General features: G+C 46.2%; 1 protein-coding gene across 21 annotated transcripts in view; it reads right to left on the reverse strand.

Annotated features, from left to right (window-relative positions):
* The window catches only part of phldb1b (pleckstrin homology-like domain, family B, member 1b), a 375,430-nt gene that overhangs the window by 225,930 nt on the left and 130,908 nt on the right, over positions 1-18,592 (reverse strand). For all 21 annotated transcript variants that reach the window (XM_072593429.1, XM_072593428.1, XM_072593422.1 and 18 more), the window contains exon 4: positions 11,216-11,395. In XM_072593429.1, the coding sequence (XP_072449530.1) occupies positions 11,216-11,395 (180 nt within the window). The remainder of the gene's footprint in view (positions 1-11,215; positions 11,396-18,592) is intronic.

Genomic DNA, 18,592 nt, shown 5'->3' on the forward strand with positions numbered 1-18,592 from the left:
AAGATGCCAGAAACTAAACCAGTTCTATCTCTCACTTTGACGTACAGTAAATGATTCATTGGCTGGTGCAGTAACACAGCTGTCACCCAGCTGACAGAGACATGCTGTGACACTGCCCCCCCCCCCCCCCCCCCCCACCACCACCCCCGCAATGTTTTGTCTCCAATGTAACTGCTTCCTTCCTTCCATTCTGCGTCAGCACAAACAGATCGTTTCAGGTGAGCATTCTCTTGATGCAACATGATCTCCAGCTCATCACCAACTGGGTCATGATGAAAATCATTAACCAATTCAACAACAACATGCATTTATATTGCATCGTTAATGCAGTAACATGGCCTGAGGGACCTCACAGGTGTGCACTCTGACACCGCACCTCATATGTGATGTCAGGGCACTCTTGTTTCTGATGGAACCATCTGGAATGCCTTGGGTAGATTTGAGTTGGCAGCAGTCAATATTACTATTGCTAACTGGGGAGGGATCTCTACATGAAGAAAGTCATGCACTTGATAAAGAGAAAATGTTTGCTACGCACTGGGAGGCAATAGCCTAGTGGTATTATCACTAGAGTATTAATCCAGAGACCCCGTAATGAGTTGGGGTAGCCGGCTTTGAATCCCTCCATGACAGATGAATAATTAATGATCTGATAGTGACTGTGCAACTAGTTTTGATTGTCAGAGGAAAATCCCATCTGGGTCACTAATGTCCTTCAGGGAATTAGATCGGTTATCCTCACCTGCTCTGACCTACCTGTGACTCCAGACCCACAGCAATGTGCTTGACTCTTAACTGCCCTCTGGGTAATTAGGGCTGGGCAAACAACATTGGCGATGCTAACATAATGGGCTCTTATGTGTCATCAAGTTCAAGTTATAACTCAGTACATAGTACAGTTTATATGAACACAAGATACAGAAGCAGAACTGGGTCATCCAGCTGGTCAGGTCTGCTCCACCTTTTGATCATTGCTGGTGTGTTCATCCCCATTCTCCTGCTTTCGAAACCTTTGATCCCCAAACTAATCAAGAACCTATCTATCTTTCTCATAAAGACACTCAATGACTTGGCCCCCATAGCCCTCTGCGTCAATGAGTCCCACAGATTCCTCCTCACCTCAGTTCTAAAGGGTTGTCCCTTCACTCTGAGGTCGTGCCCTCGGACCCAAGTCTCTCCAATTAGGGAAAATTTCTTCTCCACGCCAAGCTCCTGTTATGACAAGCCTTTCATGATTAGATTACCTACAGTGTGGAAATAGGCCCTTTGGTCCAACAAGTCCACCCTGACCCACTGAAAAGTAACCCACCCAGACCCATTCCCCTATGCTATATTTACCCTTGACTAATGCACCTAACACTATGGCCAATTCACTTAACCTGCACATCTTTGGACTGTGGGAGGAAACTGGAGCACCCAGAGGAAACCCACACAGACACGGGGAGAAGGTGCAAACTCCACACAGACAGTCGCCCAAGGAGGGAATCGAACCCAGGTCCCTGGTGCTGTGAGGCGGTGGTGCTAACCACTGAGCCACCATGCCACCCAGTCATCCCTGGAATGATTCTTGTAAAATCTTTTCCCCTCATTACTGTTTTAAAACTCTCTCGTGTTCCTTAAAAATCTGCCCCCGAGACTTGAAATCCCCCGTCCTAGGGAAAAGACAATTACCATTAACCCTATCTATTCTCCTCATGATTTTATAAACTTGCATCAGGTCGTCTCTCAACTTCCTACACACCAGTGAAAAAAGTCCCAGCCTATTCAGCTTTTCTTTATAACTCAAACCTTCCATTCCTGGCAACATCCTGGTAAATCTCTTCTGAACCCTTTCCAGTTTAATAATAATGCCCTTCCTTTTAATGTGGCGACCAGAACTGCACACAGTACTCCAGAAGAGGCCTCACCAACATCCTGTACAACCTCAACATAACACCCCAACTCCTGTACTCAAAGGCCTGAGCAATGAAGGCAAGCGTGTCAAATGCCTTCTTAAGGTGGAACATTGCGCAGTATTTTTTGAAGAGCAGCAGGGGAGTTTGCTTTCACACAATGCTTGATGTTTTCTTCCTTCCAGGAACATCATTAAAAACCCGATTATCTGGTCAGTGACATGGAAAGGTTGTTTCCTCTTGAGGTAGAATCTGGAACTAGGGACCACTGTTTCAGGATGAGGGGGGTCATCCTACTTAAAATGGAGATGAGGAGATTTCTATTCTCTGGGAGGATCTTGAGTCTTTGAAACTCTCTCAAAAGGTGTGGGATCAGAATCTTTGGATATTCATAGGTTGAGATGGAGAGATAGTTGTTAAATGAGAGAGTGAAATGCTATGGTGGATAAGGGGGGAGGGGGATGGAATATGGTGTAATCAGATCAGCCATGATCTCATTGAATGACAGAGCATTCTCAGGGGGCTGAGTGACCTATTCCTGCTCTTAATTTGAATGATTGTACAAAATTGCCCGAACATTAAGAAGTAATTACACTTCAAAAACATTTTACAGCCTGTAAAACAAGGCAGGATGGACCAAAATCTGTGAGGGGTGCTATGTGAATGCAAGGCCTTTCTTACTTTCAATTAGACACAGACAGCTTCAACAGTAAGCACAATTGTCAATCCGAGGAAATCACAGAGAGTCTGTGTCAAACTCTGCAATCCTCCATATCTGTGGGCACTTCCCCTACGTTTTGTAACCAAACATTATTGCTCAAAACCCTGCAAAGTATTTCCTGTGGCTTTGTAAGGATAATTGATCCTGGGAATTGTGGGAGACCCTGTTGGTTTCTGAAGACAGTTTGAGATCTGTTTTAGATACTGTCAGTCACTGATTAACAATCATTGGTATGGTGCTCTCAGGGACACAGATGCCTGGTTAACCTTATTGCTCTAATTACCATGGGCCATATCTGTGACTCCCAGGCCACAAAGGGCTAGCAGATAAAGTAGTGGTGAGGGGGTGGGTGGGGAGGGATGTTGCAATCATGAGGGATACTAATAAATACACCCCCCCCCCCATCCCTGTGGAGCAGCACTGATGCAGATTAGCCGGAAAGCGTGTGTTAGACAAACACTGCCCGTCCGTGTTCAGTCCGTGCTGTAAAATTGCTGGGCCCTGGAGAAGGCTGAAAGGGTGGAAACCAAATCCAGTCAACCGAGTGCTCAGAGTATCCGCTCAGAGAGTTTTCAAACTTAAAGAGCTCTTTGCTCCACAAACCAACCCAAAATGTTCTAACAATAATGAACTGCAGCGTTCACACAAACTCTGCCATCTAAGTTCTAGTTTTTGGGGTTTTTTTCTTTCAACCCTCCACTGTCACTAATTTCTCCCCCTTTTCTACAGCCATGTGTCAGCAGTAGCCCAGCGGAGTGATTTCTCATTTCTACATCCAAGATGGCTGTAGGAGTGTCATAAATCCAAGATGGTGGCAGAGTAGGACACTCCAGCCAAAGCTCCACTGTTCTGTCTGTTCCTTTTCTTTTTTTCTCTTTTTTTACTCTCTTCTGTCTTTCTCCTCTTCTGCCTGCAGGCCTGGAGCTGAGCGGGAATGGCCTGGAGCTGAGCGGGAATGGCCTGGAGCTGAGCGGGAATGGCCTGGAGCTAAGAGGGAATGGCCTGGCAGTGAGTGGGAAAGGCCTGGAGCTGAGCGGGAATGGCCTGGAGCTGAGCGGGAATGGCCTGTAGCTGAGAGGGAGTGGCCTGGAGCTGAGCGGGAGTGGCCTGGAGCTGAGAGGGAGTGGCCTGGAGCTGAGAGGGAGGTGCCTGGAGGTGAGAGGGAGTGGCCTGTAGCTGAGAGGGGGTGGCCTGGAGGTGAGAGGGAGGTGCCTGGAGGTGAGTGGGTGTGGCCTGGAGGTGAGCGGGAGTGGCCTGGAGCTGAGAGGGAGTGGCCTGGAGCTGAGAGGGTGTGGCCTGGAGCTGAGAGGGAGGTGCCTGGAGGTGAGTGGGTGTGGCCTGGAGCTGAGAGGGAGTGGCCTGGAGGTGAGAGGGTGTGGCCTGGAGCTGAGAGGGTGTGGCCTGGAGGTGAGAGGGTGTGGCCTGGAACTGTGAGGGTGTGGCCTGGAGGTGAGAGGGAGGTGCCTGGAGGTGAGAGGGTGTGGCCTGGAGCTGAGAGGGTGTGGCCTGGAGCTGAGAGGGTGTGGCCTGGAGCTGAGAGGGTGTGGCCTGGAGCTGAGAGGGAGGTGCCTGGAGGTGAGAGGGTGTGGCCTGGAGCTGAGAGGGAGTGGCCTGGAGCTGAGAGGGTGTGGCCTGGAGCTGAGAGGGAGTGGCCTGGAGCTGAGAGGGGGTGGCCTGGAACTGTGAGGGTGTGGCCTGGAGCTGAGAGTGTGGCCTGGAGGTGAGAGGGTGTGGCCTGGAGGTGAGAGGGTGTGGCCTGGAGGTGAGAGGGTGTGGCCTGGAGGTGAGAGGGAGTGGCCTGGAGGTGAGCGGGTGTGGCCTGGAGCACCAAACGGAGTGGGGGTGGTCTGGAGTGGAGTGGGATATGGGAGTGGTGTGGAGTGGACAGGGGACATTGACCAGCAGCACTGAGTGAAGCTGGCTCCTCGTTGGAAACCGCTGGAGTGCAGTCAGACCATGTGGAAGCCTTTATAGAACAACTGTAATGTCTATCTTTTTAGCTTTATTTCTTATTTTCCTAACATATCCTTTCCTAACATCCCTTTCGGAATGGCAGGCGGTGACTAGTGGGGTACCACAAGGTTCGGTGCTGGGACCGCAGCTGTTTACAATACACATCAATGATATAGATGAAGGCATTAAAAGTAATATTAGCAATTCTATTGATGACACAAAGCTGGGTGGCAGGGTGAAATGGGAGGAGGATGTTATAAGAATACAGGGTGACTTGGACAGTCTAGGTGAGTGAACGGTTGCATGACAGATGCAGTTTAACGTTGTTAAATGTGTGGTTATCCACTTTGGTGGCAAGAACAGGAAAGCCGATTACTATCTAAACAGTCAAGTTCGGTAAAGGGAAAGTACAACGAGATCTGGGTGTTCTTGTACATCAGTCAATGAAAGCAAGCATGCAGGTACAGCAGGCAGTGAAGAAAGCAAATGGCATGCTGGCCTTCATAACAAGAGGAATTGAGTATAGGAGCAAAGAGGTCGTTCTGCAGCTCTACAGGGCCCTGGTGAGACCGCACCTGGAATATTGTGTGCAGTTTTGGTCTCCAAATTTGAGGAAGGACATTCTGACTGTTGGGGGAGTGCAGCATAGGTTCACGAAGTCAATTCCTGGAATGGCGGGACTATCATATGTTGAAAGATTGGAGCGACTGGGCTTGTATACACTCGAGTTTAGAAGGATGAGAGGGGATCTGATTGAGACGTATAAGATTATTAAAGGATTGAACACTTTTGAGGCAGGAAGCATGTTTCCGCTGATGGGTGAGTCCAGAACCAGAGGACATAGTTTAAAAATAAGGGGTAGGCCATTTAGAACAGAGTTGAGGAGAAACTTCTTCACCCAGAGAGTGGTGGGTGTATGGAAAGCTCTGCCCCAGAAGGCAGTGGAGGCCTAGTCTCTAGATACTTTCAAGAAAGAGATGATAGAGCTCTTAAAGATAGTGGAATCAATAATGGCGATAAGGCAGGAACAGGATACTGATTGTGGTGCTGGCTTGAAGGGCCGAATGACCTACTCCTGCATCTATTGTCATTGTCTGTTATACTATGTATACCTGTAATGTAGTGTAACTTTTTTCTCTATCTTTTGTACCTAATATTTGTACCTAGGTTCTTTGTACCTAAGATGGAGCAATGTGTTGGCAACATTGTACACTTTTCACTGTACTCCTGTACTTTCATAACTCAAATACACGTGGTGATAAACCTAATTCTAATTCTAATTTCAGAGGCTTGGGTGTTCACGTTCCCCCTCCAGTGTAGTGATGGTAATGAGGTCAGTCAGTTGGACCTTATAGAAAATGAATTCCCTGATTGGGACTGTTAATCTAGTTCAATCAGGGAGCCCTGGCTGACAGATAAAAAAAGAGTATCAAACACACTGGTACCTGATTCAGAATGAGGCAGGACTAAAGTCAAGAACTGTTCCTGTGTAAATAAACAGAGACTTGGTGACGGGAGTTGGTGCGAGGTTATTGGCTTAAGTATGAAAATCAGAAAGCAACACCGTAGTGCAGTACCTGAGAAGCGCTATAGGAGGTGCTTTCTTTACAAGAGGTGTTAAACTGAAGCGCCCATGGACCTCCCAGAGCAACAGCTCCTGTGGTACTAGTTTGAGGTACAGCACGGGAATTAACCTGAATATCCTGGCCAAAATCTATCCTTTTCATAAAAACAGATTCTCTGGACAGTTGTGGGAGTTTGCTGTGTACAAACTGGCTGCCAATTTTCTGACATTACAATGCTGACCTCACTTCAATAGGATTTAATTGGTTCAGGGATGTCTGATGGTCATAAAAGGCGCTATATAAGTGCAAGGCATTATTTTCATTTCTTTTGCCAACTCCGTAACCCTGCAATATACATCACTACAGAAAGGTACATGCCCTAAATAATGAGATTAGTCAGCTTTGGGTTTCACTTTATAACTACATTAAACTGGATGAAACATACAGCGTGGAAAGTAGGCATCTCCCCCACTGTTGCCTGCAGTTAGTTTATGTTCCTTACTACATTAGCCATCTGTCCACTCACTGCCTGAACCTGTCAATGCTGTTTTACCTCAGCTTCCTCATGTTGTCACACCTATTATCTGAAACGGATGCCTATCAAAACTTCGCAGCCAATGAGATACGTCCTTTTCTTTATTCGTTCACAGGGTGTGGTCCAGTATTTATTGCCTGTCCCTACTTACTCTGGTGAAGGTGCAGTCCTGTGCGGTTGGTGCCATTAGGGGGGAAAGTTCCAGGATGTTGCCCCAGTGATACTAAGGTAACGGCCATAAATGACCAAGTGAGTGGCTTGGAGAGGAACGTTCAGGAAATTGCAGCAGCCCCTATACAGCTCCCACAAACAGCAACAAGATAATGAGCACATTTATCAGTTTTTTTACGACATTGATCCTGTGCTAAATGTTGGTCTCTAAGTCATTGGAGAGAACTCCTGATTTCTCCTTGGAACAAATGCAATGGAATATTTTGGTGTGGGGAAGGTCAGATATAAACAAAGACATGAATCTGCAGCTTGAGAATGCGTTCAGAGTTACAGTACATGATCAAACAGTGGGTGGAGACACAGAGGAAAACTATCTTGCTAAATTTGAGATGGTCTCTTTATTGGCAGCAGATGTGTGGAACGTTCCTTGTGGCTATTTGATTTAACTAGCCTGTCAATCAGACTCATTGTGAAGGGTAGGTTACAGTGTAAATACAGCTGGAACAGGCATTACTCACTGAATAACCAGCAGTGGTAAAGGAGGTTCGTTTCTTCTTTGCAACATTTTAGAGTTCTAAGCTGAAGAGATGAGGCCATTCAGCCTTTGTGCCAGTACAGTATTGGATATTCGTAAGAGCTGTCCAATTAATCCCATACTCCCATTCTTTCCCGTAGTGCCCAGTGAGCCAGTGCGCAGTGAGACAGTGTGCAGTGAGACAATGTCCAGTGAGCCAGTGAGACACTGCCCTGTCAGACAGTGCGCAGTGAGACCGTGTGCAGTGAAACAGTGCCCAGTCAGACAGTGCACAGAGAGTCAATGCGCAGAGAGTCAGTGCCCAGTGAGACAGTGCCCAATGAGACAGTGCCCATGAAACAGTTACCCATGTAATAGTATTCAGTAAGACAATGCCCACTGAGCCAGTGAGGCAGTGCCAGGAGGAACACCATTTTACACAGATGCATTCAGTCAGTGAGTGGTACTATTCCTCTATCAGAAGCGGAATTGGCCTGGGATCTGTGTACTGCACTTTCCACAACTTAGCTCAGCTTTCCAGCAAATCAAACAAGAAGCTGGAAACCAACAGTGTAAATCACAGGCTGCTTGTACCATGGCAACAGCAGGGCGACTTCCTGTCTAATTGCTGGGTTTGAGTTATCCTGTGACTGTCATCTGTGAGCCAGTCCCATCCAGGGTGCGATTTCAAAGCTGCTCGGCTAATTTAGGAAATGGAACAGACCATCTGCTTCACATCAACCACATTGCTGGAATCTTGTTGTGAAAATACTTTTATAACAAATGAAAAAAAGTGTGCATTTATATAGCACCTTTCACAAACTCAGGACATCTCGATGCACCTTGCACAAAGCAAGATTCCACATTGCGGCGCTGACTGGATAATCTGTCTTTGTTTCAGTGATTTTGGCTAAAGGATAAATGTCAGGCAGGACACCAGAGAGAGCTTTCATTTTCTTTATTGAAATATTAATATCCTTGTATCCACTTGAGAGGGCATGGCAGGACCCTGGTTAAGGTGCCATCGAAAGGCAGACAGTGCAGCACCTTTACAAAATTCTGCAGCCTGGGGAGTATCACCTGAAACCATATTCTCAGAATCACTAGAATGGAACTTGAACTTGCACATCTCTGGGGTAGAGGTGCTATCAGCTAACCTATAGGTGACAATACTTGAGCATTTTGAAGTTAAATTAAAGAGAGGCACAGAGAGACAGCACTGTTTACTTTGTTCTTGTGTCCTGCTCCCAGAGACGCACCAAAAGCTAGTGCCTCCAAATAAATCTATTGGACTATAACCTGGTGTCGTGTGATTTTTGACTTTGTCCACCCGAGTCCAACACCAGCTCCCCGCATCATGGCTCCCAGTGAGGACCATCCTGCACTCCTACTTCTGTGGAAAAGTCTGACCTCTCTGCCATCTTGAAAAGCAGAGGGAAGATTATCTTGGCTGGGGCAATTAGGAACGGGCAACAGTTAGTGACCCAGCCTGTGGTGTCCACTTCCCATGATCGGGGTTGGAAATAAACAGAAAAACTGAACTTCACCCAACTGCCTCATCAGTGCTTTCCTGGGCATCACTTCACTCAATGTTATACCATCCGATCACAGCCAATGGGTATTAAGGGCAAGGCACTTTGTAGCACGGTGCCCCCTAAAGGCCAGCTGACAGCATGACCTTGGATATTTACTGCAAGTTTTTGAAGACTTGCCAAAGCCCTTTGTTATAGTAACAGCACCCCTCTCCACCAGCCCCTCCCTTACCACTAACAGGAATCCCCTCCCCACCCCGCCTAACCTCACCAGCCTCTCAATGTCAGGTGACATAGTGATAGTGTTACTTGCCAGTAACCCAGCGGTTCAAGTTTGCAAACTTGGGCACATGGATTCAAATCCCAACCAATTTGTTAATTAGGTTCTCCTTTTGGGAGTGAAATCTGCTGTCTTTACCTGGTCTCCCGTCCATGTAACTCCAGGCCAATAGCTAAATGGTTCACTGTTAACTACCCTCTGAAATGGCCCAAGAATGCCACTCAGTTCAAGAGCACTTAGGGACAGGCAATAAATACTGGCCTTTGCAGTGATACTCAAAGGTAAGGGTTTAGGATCAGTAGCAGCAGGACTTTAAGATGCTGCTATTATTCCTGGGTCTGAGGTACAATGATACATTAATGCCATCCTTAGCAAAACTGGCAAAGTACCATCCAAGTGAATTCCTTATGAGGTGAGACTTTCAGAGTCTGTGGGATGACAAAAGCAGCTTAAAATTCCCTCGATTTTCAATTATTCATGAGTGTTAAGTATGGTGTTGTGGCTGCTTTGTGAAATTTGAGGTGAGTGCATTCAATAAACTGATTGTAAGTCATTTGTTTATCAGATGAGGAAGTGACTGTGAAAGAATATTAAATAGAGCATCCTCCTGACCTCATTAATAATACTGTAAGTCAATCACCTCTGTTGTACAGCATGAGAGAATAAATTCGATTCATTCATGCAAGGAATTAATTATCATTTAAATTACCTAAAACAACAACTCATTCAAATTCGATATACAAAATGCAGAGCAGTAAACAAAGAATTAATACTTCTTGTACAAAGCCAATATCACCAGTAAGATTTAGATCAGGATTCTGTGCAATTCTTTTTCACTAAATACAAATGCAAAATACAGTAAGTGCTGGAAACCTGAAACTAAAAACAAAACTCTGGAAATACTCAGCAGGTTTCATGTTTCCTTCATAGTGGTATGTTCTATCAACAAGATTCATTGCAGAAATTCACCAAAGATCCTCAGACAGCACCTTCCAAACCCACAACCACTTCCACATCACCAACCAAGGGCAGCAGATACATGGGAACACCACCACCTGCAAGTTCCCCTCCAAGCCACCCACCATCCCGACTCCGAAATATATCGCCGTTCCTCCAGTGTCACTGGGTCCCTCTCAGCTCCAGTGTCCCTCCCTCAGGACATTGGGGGTGTATGTACACCTCAAAGACAACATTGATTAAAGAAGGCAGCTTACCATCACCTCAAGGACACTTAAAGATGGGTAATAAATGCTGACTTCAGTGGGTGGCACAGTGGCTCAGGGACCTAGGTTTGATCCCTGCCTCAGTGACTGTGTGGAGTTTGTACGTTCTCCCCATATCTGTTTGGGTTTCCTCCTACAATCCAAAGATGTGCAGGTTGGGTGAATTGGTCGTGCTAAATTGCCCATAGGGTTAGGTGCATTAGTCAGGGGTAAATATAAGGTGGGGGAATAGGTGTGGGTGGGTTGCTCTTTGGAGGGTTGGAGTGGACTTGTTGGGCTGAAGGGTCTGTTTTCATACTGTAGGGTATCTAATCTAATCTAACCAGTGAGACCACATCCCATCAACAAATTGTAAAATGAGACAACATATATATGTGATACCAAGCCTCTTACAGGGTCAGCATTAGATGTGGGCAACAAAGACTTATCTATGTTGCATCTTTAATGCAAAAGCAACTGAAGATATTTTAAGGGACAGAGCACATGCTTTAGACAGAACAGCACAAAACAGAAAGTGCTGGAGAAATTCGGAAGATCTGGCAGCATCAGTGGCCAGAGAAAGAGCGTTAACATTCTGAGCCATTCTGAAGAAGAGTTACTCAGAATGTTAACTCTGTTTCTCTCTCCACAGCTGCTGAGATCCTCCAGTGCTTTCTGTTCTTATTTACCAGCCCTGTCAGTGACACTCACATCTCTTGAACATATAAATAAAGGATCTTTACTCATTTACATTCAGAAGCTGTGATGCTCTTTGGGAATCCTGAGGTTGGGAAATTATTAAAATGCAACTTCTTTCTTCGCATTGAATTGCTGTTCATTTTCTCCTTACCTTGGGACAGGCGTTTCGGCTGTGTCACCTGAACTCCATCCACCATGCACAGGTTCCCACACGGATACAGTGTTATTACTCCATTTCGGTTTTCGATGCAGCAATGCTGGTTAGCAATGCCGGGTCCTTGGATGCTAATGTCCTGTGGAGGGCAATCAGAACTGCCAAACGTGGTCCTCCCTGTCAGCAAGACAAGAATCACAGGTACGTCATGAGATTGACTCATTAAGAATGGCGCAAGATACAGACATGAGAAAGCAACATAGTACAAGACTAGCCAAGAGAGTCTTGCCATCTTCCTGTCTCTGAGCCCCTCCACCTTCATTCTGCTTTACTGAGAAACCACATTTACCCAGCACTCAAGCTCCTTGGCCAACTGCTCAGCCAATCAGGATGGTTCTGTTTGACCACAGGAGGTACTCACATTCGTGCGTGACCCTGTCCTCACTGAGTGCTTGGTGGGGTCGTGCCCATTTATTAACCCAGCCAGGCTGGCATAAAAGCCCACCAGGTCCTCTATTACCAGCAGGAAGGAAACCGGCTGGTCTACATGTGACTTCATACCCAAAACATTGTGGTTGGCCCTTAACTGCCTCCCTTCACCCACCCCCAAAATGTTCTCACAAGCAAATCATTTATATTTGTTGTGGCCCATCACCACTCTCTCAAGGGCAGTTAGCGATGGGCAATAAATGCTGGTCTAGCCAGTGATGCCCACATCCTGTGAACAAGTAACAGTAGCAGAATTTCCCAACACCTTCTCGGAGGCAAGGAGTCCAACAATGGCAGCAATTCTCAAGCAAGAGTCCCCAGCCCTCAAAGACTCTGAGAAAAGATTGGAAAATAAACCAATCATTCATTAACAGCCACTTATGCCAATGTGGAGTGTTGAGTTTGAAATGAGAGCGCAGGGCAGAGGTCCCTCTGACAGGAGACAAACTCTCACTCGCACTCACTCACTCACTTATACACTTCCTCAGGAGGCTAAGGAAATTCAGCATATCCATAAAGACCCTCATCAATATTTATAGATGCAACATAGAAAGCATTCTATCCAGGTGCATCACAGCTTGTTATGGAAACTGCTCTGTCCCAGGACTGTACAAAACTACAAAGAGTTGTATGCACAGCCCGGACCATCACGCAAGCCAACCTTCCATCCATTGACTCCAACTACACTTTACGTTGTCATGGAAAGGCAGCCAACATCATCAAAGACCCTCTCACCCCGGTTACAATCTCTCCCGACCTCTTCCGTCGGGCAGAAGATACAAATGCTTAAATATATGTACCAACAGATTCAAGAACAGCTTCTTCCTCATTGCTGTTAGACTTCTGAATGGACCTTTCATATTTCAAATCTAATGTTGATCTCTCTTTTTCTACACCTTCTGTGCACTATTACTTTGTATTCCTTGCTCTGTTCAATTGGCCTGTATGTCCTTCTATGTTATGATCTGCCTGTACTGCTTACAAAACAAAACGTTTCACTGTACTTAGGTACATGTGACAATAATAAATCAAGTCAAATCAAATCAATGACTCACTCACACTCGCTCATATGAACTCACTTGCGCGCGCAGACACACACTTCCTCACTCATTTACTTGCTCACTCACTTCCAAGTTACATGTAAGGTCTGTTAAACAAACATAATGAATATATATTATTTAGAAAGAGAAACTTGGAGTTGTGTTGGCAGAGGGGGTTGTGAAATTTTTATAACATCCAGTCTCAATTTTTAATTTAGTTTGTCGTGGGATATGAGGGTCAGTGATAACACCAGCTTCTGTTGTTTATCCCCTAATTAAACCCTGATCACTGTCTCTGAGCAGTTTCAGAAACATTGACCCAGCATGAGCAGATTAATCTAAAATTATTTCACACTTAATGCCAGGGCTTCATACTGGGATAGTAACCTTTCAATGTGCCTCCAGAACAGTAATGTCCTATACTGGGTTGACCTCTTCCCAAATTCACTTGACAGACTAAACTTTAAAAATAGTCTCTGCTGTTTAAAAATAAAACTGGCTAGAAAGGGATATAATTAGTTATAAGCCAAGTTTATACTTTAACAAATTAGTACTTAGTCTCCAGTCAACATGTAGCACCAAATGTCACAAAGGAGAGAAGGTTAACAAGGTGTTTGCCACATTTTTGTGAAAATTAAACATTTAGATCCAAGTCTGTAATTCACTTAGAGTGCAGTGTAGATTGAGCAGAAGCGTCCTATATACCAAAGATTAAGTTGCTTGGAGAGATTACTCAAACTAGGGTTCTGCTCCCTGGAATTTAGAGGATGAGGAGTGATTTGGACAAAGTTTCTAGATGTTAAGGGATATAAGTAGACAGAGTCTGCCTGTTTCCGTTCGTTGGAGAGTCCGGGTCTAGGATGCATTGTTGTCTAAAAACTTTAGCCAGATTTTCCAGCAGGGAAATTGGAAAACACTTCAACACTACAAAAGATTTGGACGGCAATATATGAGATCAAATGTTAATTTTGAAACTTGGATTAATCAACCCCAGTTAACCAAATGTATTGAGGGTAATGAGGGAAATGTGCTCATATGGAGTTGTTCACAGATCATATCAGAATCTCATTGAATGGTTGGAACAGATTCAGGAGGTCCTCACATTCCAGCCTGTAACTAACTGCCAGGTATCTGCTATTCCACACATAAATCCGCTGAACTTCTCAAATAGGTTTCAGTCTGTGACTCAGTTCCAGGTATCTGTTATTCTCAAAGTACTCTTTTACTTTCCACAATTTTTTTTACATGCAGGTTGGGCAAGCTGTAACTAGTGGAGTTCCAGAGAGATCAATGTTGGGGCCGTAATCATTTACAATCAACAATTTGGATGACAGAACCAAATGTATGGGAGCTTTATAAATTTTCCAATAACAACAAGATTTATTGTTACAGCAAGTAAGTTGTTAAGATGAGACAGAGGGTACTAAAAGGGATATTGGTGGATTAATCGAGTGGGCAAAATATTGATAATGACGTGGACAAATGTGACCTCGCCAGTTTGGCAGGAAGAATAGAAAAGAAGTATATTATTTAAATGGAGAAAAATTGTGAAACTGAGGGACAGAGGGATCTGGGTGACATGGGATATAAATCTCAAAATGTTAGTATGCAGATATCAGGAAGGCAAGTGGAATATTGAGATTTATTGCAAGGGAATAAAACTGGGGAATAGGAGCAAAATACTGGGGATGCTGAAGGTCTGAAAGACAAAACGGAGAGTAATGGAGAAACTCAGCATGTCTAGCAGTACCTACGGAGAGAGAAACGGAGTTAATGTTTGTAGCCCAGTGTGACTTTTCTTCAGAGTGCACATAAGACTTCACATAAAAGTGGGGACATGTCACTGCAGCTGTATTGACCTCAGTGAGGCCACATCTGGAGTACTGTGCAAAGTTTGGCCTCCTTACTGGAAAATGGAAATAAATGGGTTAGATGCACTTCAGAGAAATTTCAACTGACTCATTCCTGAGATGAAGATAAAAATCACACAACACCAGGTTATAGTCCAACAGGTTTAATTCCAATTAAACCTGTTGACTTAAACCTGGTGTTGTGTGATTTTTAACTTTGTCCACCCCAGTCCAACACCAGCATCTCCAAATCCTGAGATGAAGAGCTTTTCTGAAGAAAGGTTGAACAGACTGGACCAGAATTTGTTGGATTTGAGAAGAATGAGGTGATCTTAGTGAAACAATTACGATTCTGAAAGGGGAGATACCCAGAGGATGTTTCCCCTTAGAGGGAGACTAAAATGAGCCAACATGGACTAAAAATGAGATGTCTCCCTTTTAAGACAGGGATGAGGAGAAATATTTCTCCTGGGGTCATTAGAGTGTATCATGTTCTCGAAAGCAGCAGAGGCTGAATCACAGAAATTATTTAATGCTGGATTGATAGTGTTTTTTTGATAGACAAGGAAATCCAGAGAATCTGACAGGAAGGTGGATCCGAGACCACAACTGGATCAACCGTGATCTTACTGAATATCAGTGCAGGTGTGAAGGACTGAGTGATCTATTCCTGTTCCTAAATCCTACTGTAGATGTCCCTCAAAATCGGAATTTAAGTGGGGATGGCATGGTGACTCAGTGGTTAGCACTGCTGCCTCACAGCAACAGGGACCCAAGTTTGAATCCAGCCTCGGGCGACTGTCTGTGTGGAGTTTACACATTCTCCCCGTGTCTATGTGGGTTTCCTCCGGGTGCTCCGGTTTCCTCCCACACTCCAAAGATGTGCAGGTTAGGGTGGATTGACCATGCTAAATTGCCCATTGTGTCCAGGGATGCACAGGCTAGGTGGATTAGCCATGGGAAATGCAGGGTTACAGGGATTGGGGGGAGGGGTTGGTAGAGGTGGGATGCTGTTTTGAGGGTGAATGTGGACTTGATGGGCTGAATGGCTGCCTCCACACTGTTGGGATTCTATGATAAATCCCTACCTGTAACTCAGTCCTGGGCATTCTGACTAGGTTTTTAAAGCAAGACATTTCTGTTTGTAGTGAATGGTCTGTGTGATGTCCAGTTGCAGAAGTGGGGACTTTGACCAATGGCTGCATTTCTCTTTACCGGGGCACCCAGGATATTAGAGGAAACAGAGACGGGGAAAATCATTCCATACAGAGGTCTCGAAAACAGGTGGGGAAGTCTGGGGATTTGTATATCCCCACCAGGAGCAATCACTGTGCACTGAATTGTCTTTGCGTCTGAGTGCTGTAGATGCTGAACAGAGAGAGAAACATTTCTTCTCATCTCTGTCATAAAAGGGAGACCTCTCATTCTGGTCTATTCCAATCCCATGGATATTTCGGCCAATTCATTCGATTATTTAATTCAACACAGACTGGGGATTCAAACCGAACCATCTGGGTCACAAAGGCCCCATCACGCTCTAGACTTTCTTCCTGAAGTTCCCCTTTAACATTTATTCCATTGACTAAGTGAAGGAAGTGACTGTTAAAGGTGGTGTTACATTCTCCACCACCTTCAACATCCACTCCCTGTACCAGGGACGCCCAGTCGCAGCAGTATGTACCGTCTACAAGACGGACTGCAGCAACTCACCAAAGCTCCACTGACAGTACCTTCCAAACTCTACAAATAAAATAAAAATATGTCCTCATGTGGCTCAAGCCTCTTTGTGTTTGATACACCTGGGGATTTTTTTATTAATGATGCGATGTAAATAGAAGTTAATACCTCTCTGATAATGTGCAGTCGACGGCAGAGGTCAAAGGACATAACTCTGATTTGACAGGAAGCAGATACAGTCATAGAGATGTACAGCATGGAAACAGACTCTTCGGGCCAACCCGTCCATGCTGACCAGATATCCCAACCCACTCTAGTCCCCCCTGCCAGCACCCGGCCCATATCCCTCCAAACCCTTCCTATTCATATACCCATCCAAATGCCTTTTAAATGTTGCAATTGTACCAGCCTCCACCACTTCCTCTGGCAGCTCATTCCATACACATACCATCCTGTGTGGAAAAGTTGTCCCATAGGTCTCTTTGCCCCTCTCACCCTAAATCTGCGTCCTCTAGTTCTGGACTCCCCGACCCCAGGGAAGAGACCTTGTCTATTTATCCTATCCATGCCCCTCATCATTTTATAAATCTCTATAAGATCACCCCTCAGCCTCTGACGCTCCAGGGAAAACAACACCAGCCTGTTCAGCCTCTCCCTATAGCACAAATCCTCCAACCCTGGCAACATCCTTGTAAATTTTTTCTGAACCCTTTCAAGTTTTAAAACATCCTTCCAATAGGAAGAAGACCAGAATTGCACACAATATTCAAAAAGCGGCCTAACCAGTGTCCTGTACAGCCGCAACAAGACCTCCCAACTCATGTAGGTAAAAACAATGACTGCAGATGCTGGTTCTCCTTCAAGATCCTCTGCTCCACGCTCGCAGCAATGTGCCAGCACCTAACCTCTCTCCAGTCAGCCCTGCCTCAGCTGAGGGCCACACTCTCTCAAAATTGCAAAGGACCCACTCTGTACTACATCCTCAGGAGAATTGATACTCTCAACAAACAGTATTTCAACTCCGTTTCAAACATCAAAAACTGTAAGTACAACAAACTTTTATCTATCTACCTCCATAACCAGCACTCCTCAAACATTCCAGAAGATTCCCCCGGCCTCTGGATCTGCTCGGACACCATTAGCCATGCAGCTGGTGCAGCCACCATCCCCACACTGATCGATGACATTACTTCTGCCCCCATCGTGGCCGCTTCCACAGCCACTTCTGCCCCTCACAATTCCTCATGCACTACACGTGACATCATTTCCGCCCCTCACATCATCGCTGATGTCACACGCTCAGTGACTTCCGCCCCCCCCCATACTGACATGTTTGCCACCACTTCCACCCCCACCAACGCCACTCACCTGCATTCTGCTGACACGCCCCCCCCCCCCCCACATATCCCACTGTCACCATTCCCGGCCCCCAGAACCCTGAGGGGCACACCACCCCTGCTCATGACTCCAGCTGCATTCCCCCCACCACCACACCCACTCCAGTTACCGGCTCCGCCCCCACTCCCAGTTCCATATCCACACCAGGCCCGAACTCCCAGCCCTGTTGAGATTTCACCATTCCCATTGACCTCCCCCTCACCTGAGGATGAACGATCAGTCCTCAGCAAAGGATTCACCTTCATCCCCCTCTGCCCACGCATCAATGAATTTCATACACGCCGTGACGTCGAACACTTCTTCCGCCACCTCCGCCTCCGAGCTTACTTTCACAATCAGGACTCCCACCCACCTTCCGAGGACCCCTTCGCCCACCTCCAACACACTCCATCCACCTGGACACCCCGCGCTGGCCTATTACCCGCCCTCGACCTCTTCATTTCCAACTGCCGCCGGGACATTAACCGCCTCAACCTGTCTACCTCACTCCCCCACTCCAACCTCTCACCCTCACAACGCGCAGCCCTCCAATCCCTCTGCTCCAATCCCAACCTCACCATCAAGCCAGTGGATAAAGGGGGCGCAGTGGTAGTCTGGCGCACTGACCTCTACACCGCTGAAGCCAGATGCAAACTCGAGGACACCTCCTCCTACCGCCCCCTCGACCATGACTCCACCCCCCATCACCAAACCATCATCTCCCAGACCATACAGAACCTCATCACCTCAGGAGATCTCCCACCCACAGCTTCCAACCTCATAGTCCAGGAACCCCGCACTGCCCGGTTCTACCTCCTTCCCAAGATCCAGAAGCCTGACCACCCTGGCTGCCCCACTGAACTCATTTCCACCTACCTCGATACTGTCCTATCCCCCCAGTCCAGGAACTCCCTACCTAAGTTCTAGACACCACCCACGCC

The sequence above is a fragment of the Chiloscyllium punctatum genome, chromosome 23 (assembly GCF_047496795.1).
Source record: "Chiloscyllium punctatum isolate Juve2018m chromosome 23, sChiPun1.3, whole genome shotgun sequence".
Classification (NCBI taxonomy): domain Eukaryota; kingdom Metazoa; phylum Chordata; class Chondrichthyes; order Orectolobiformes; family Hemiscylliidae; genus Chiloscyllium; species Chiloscyllium punctatum.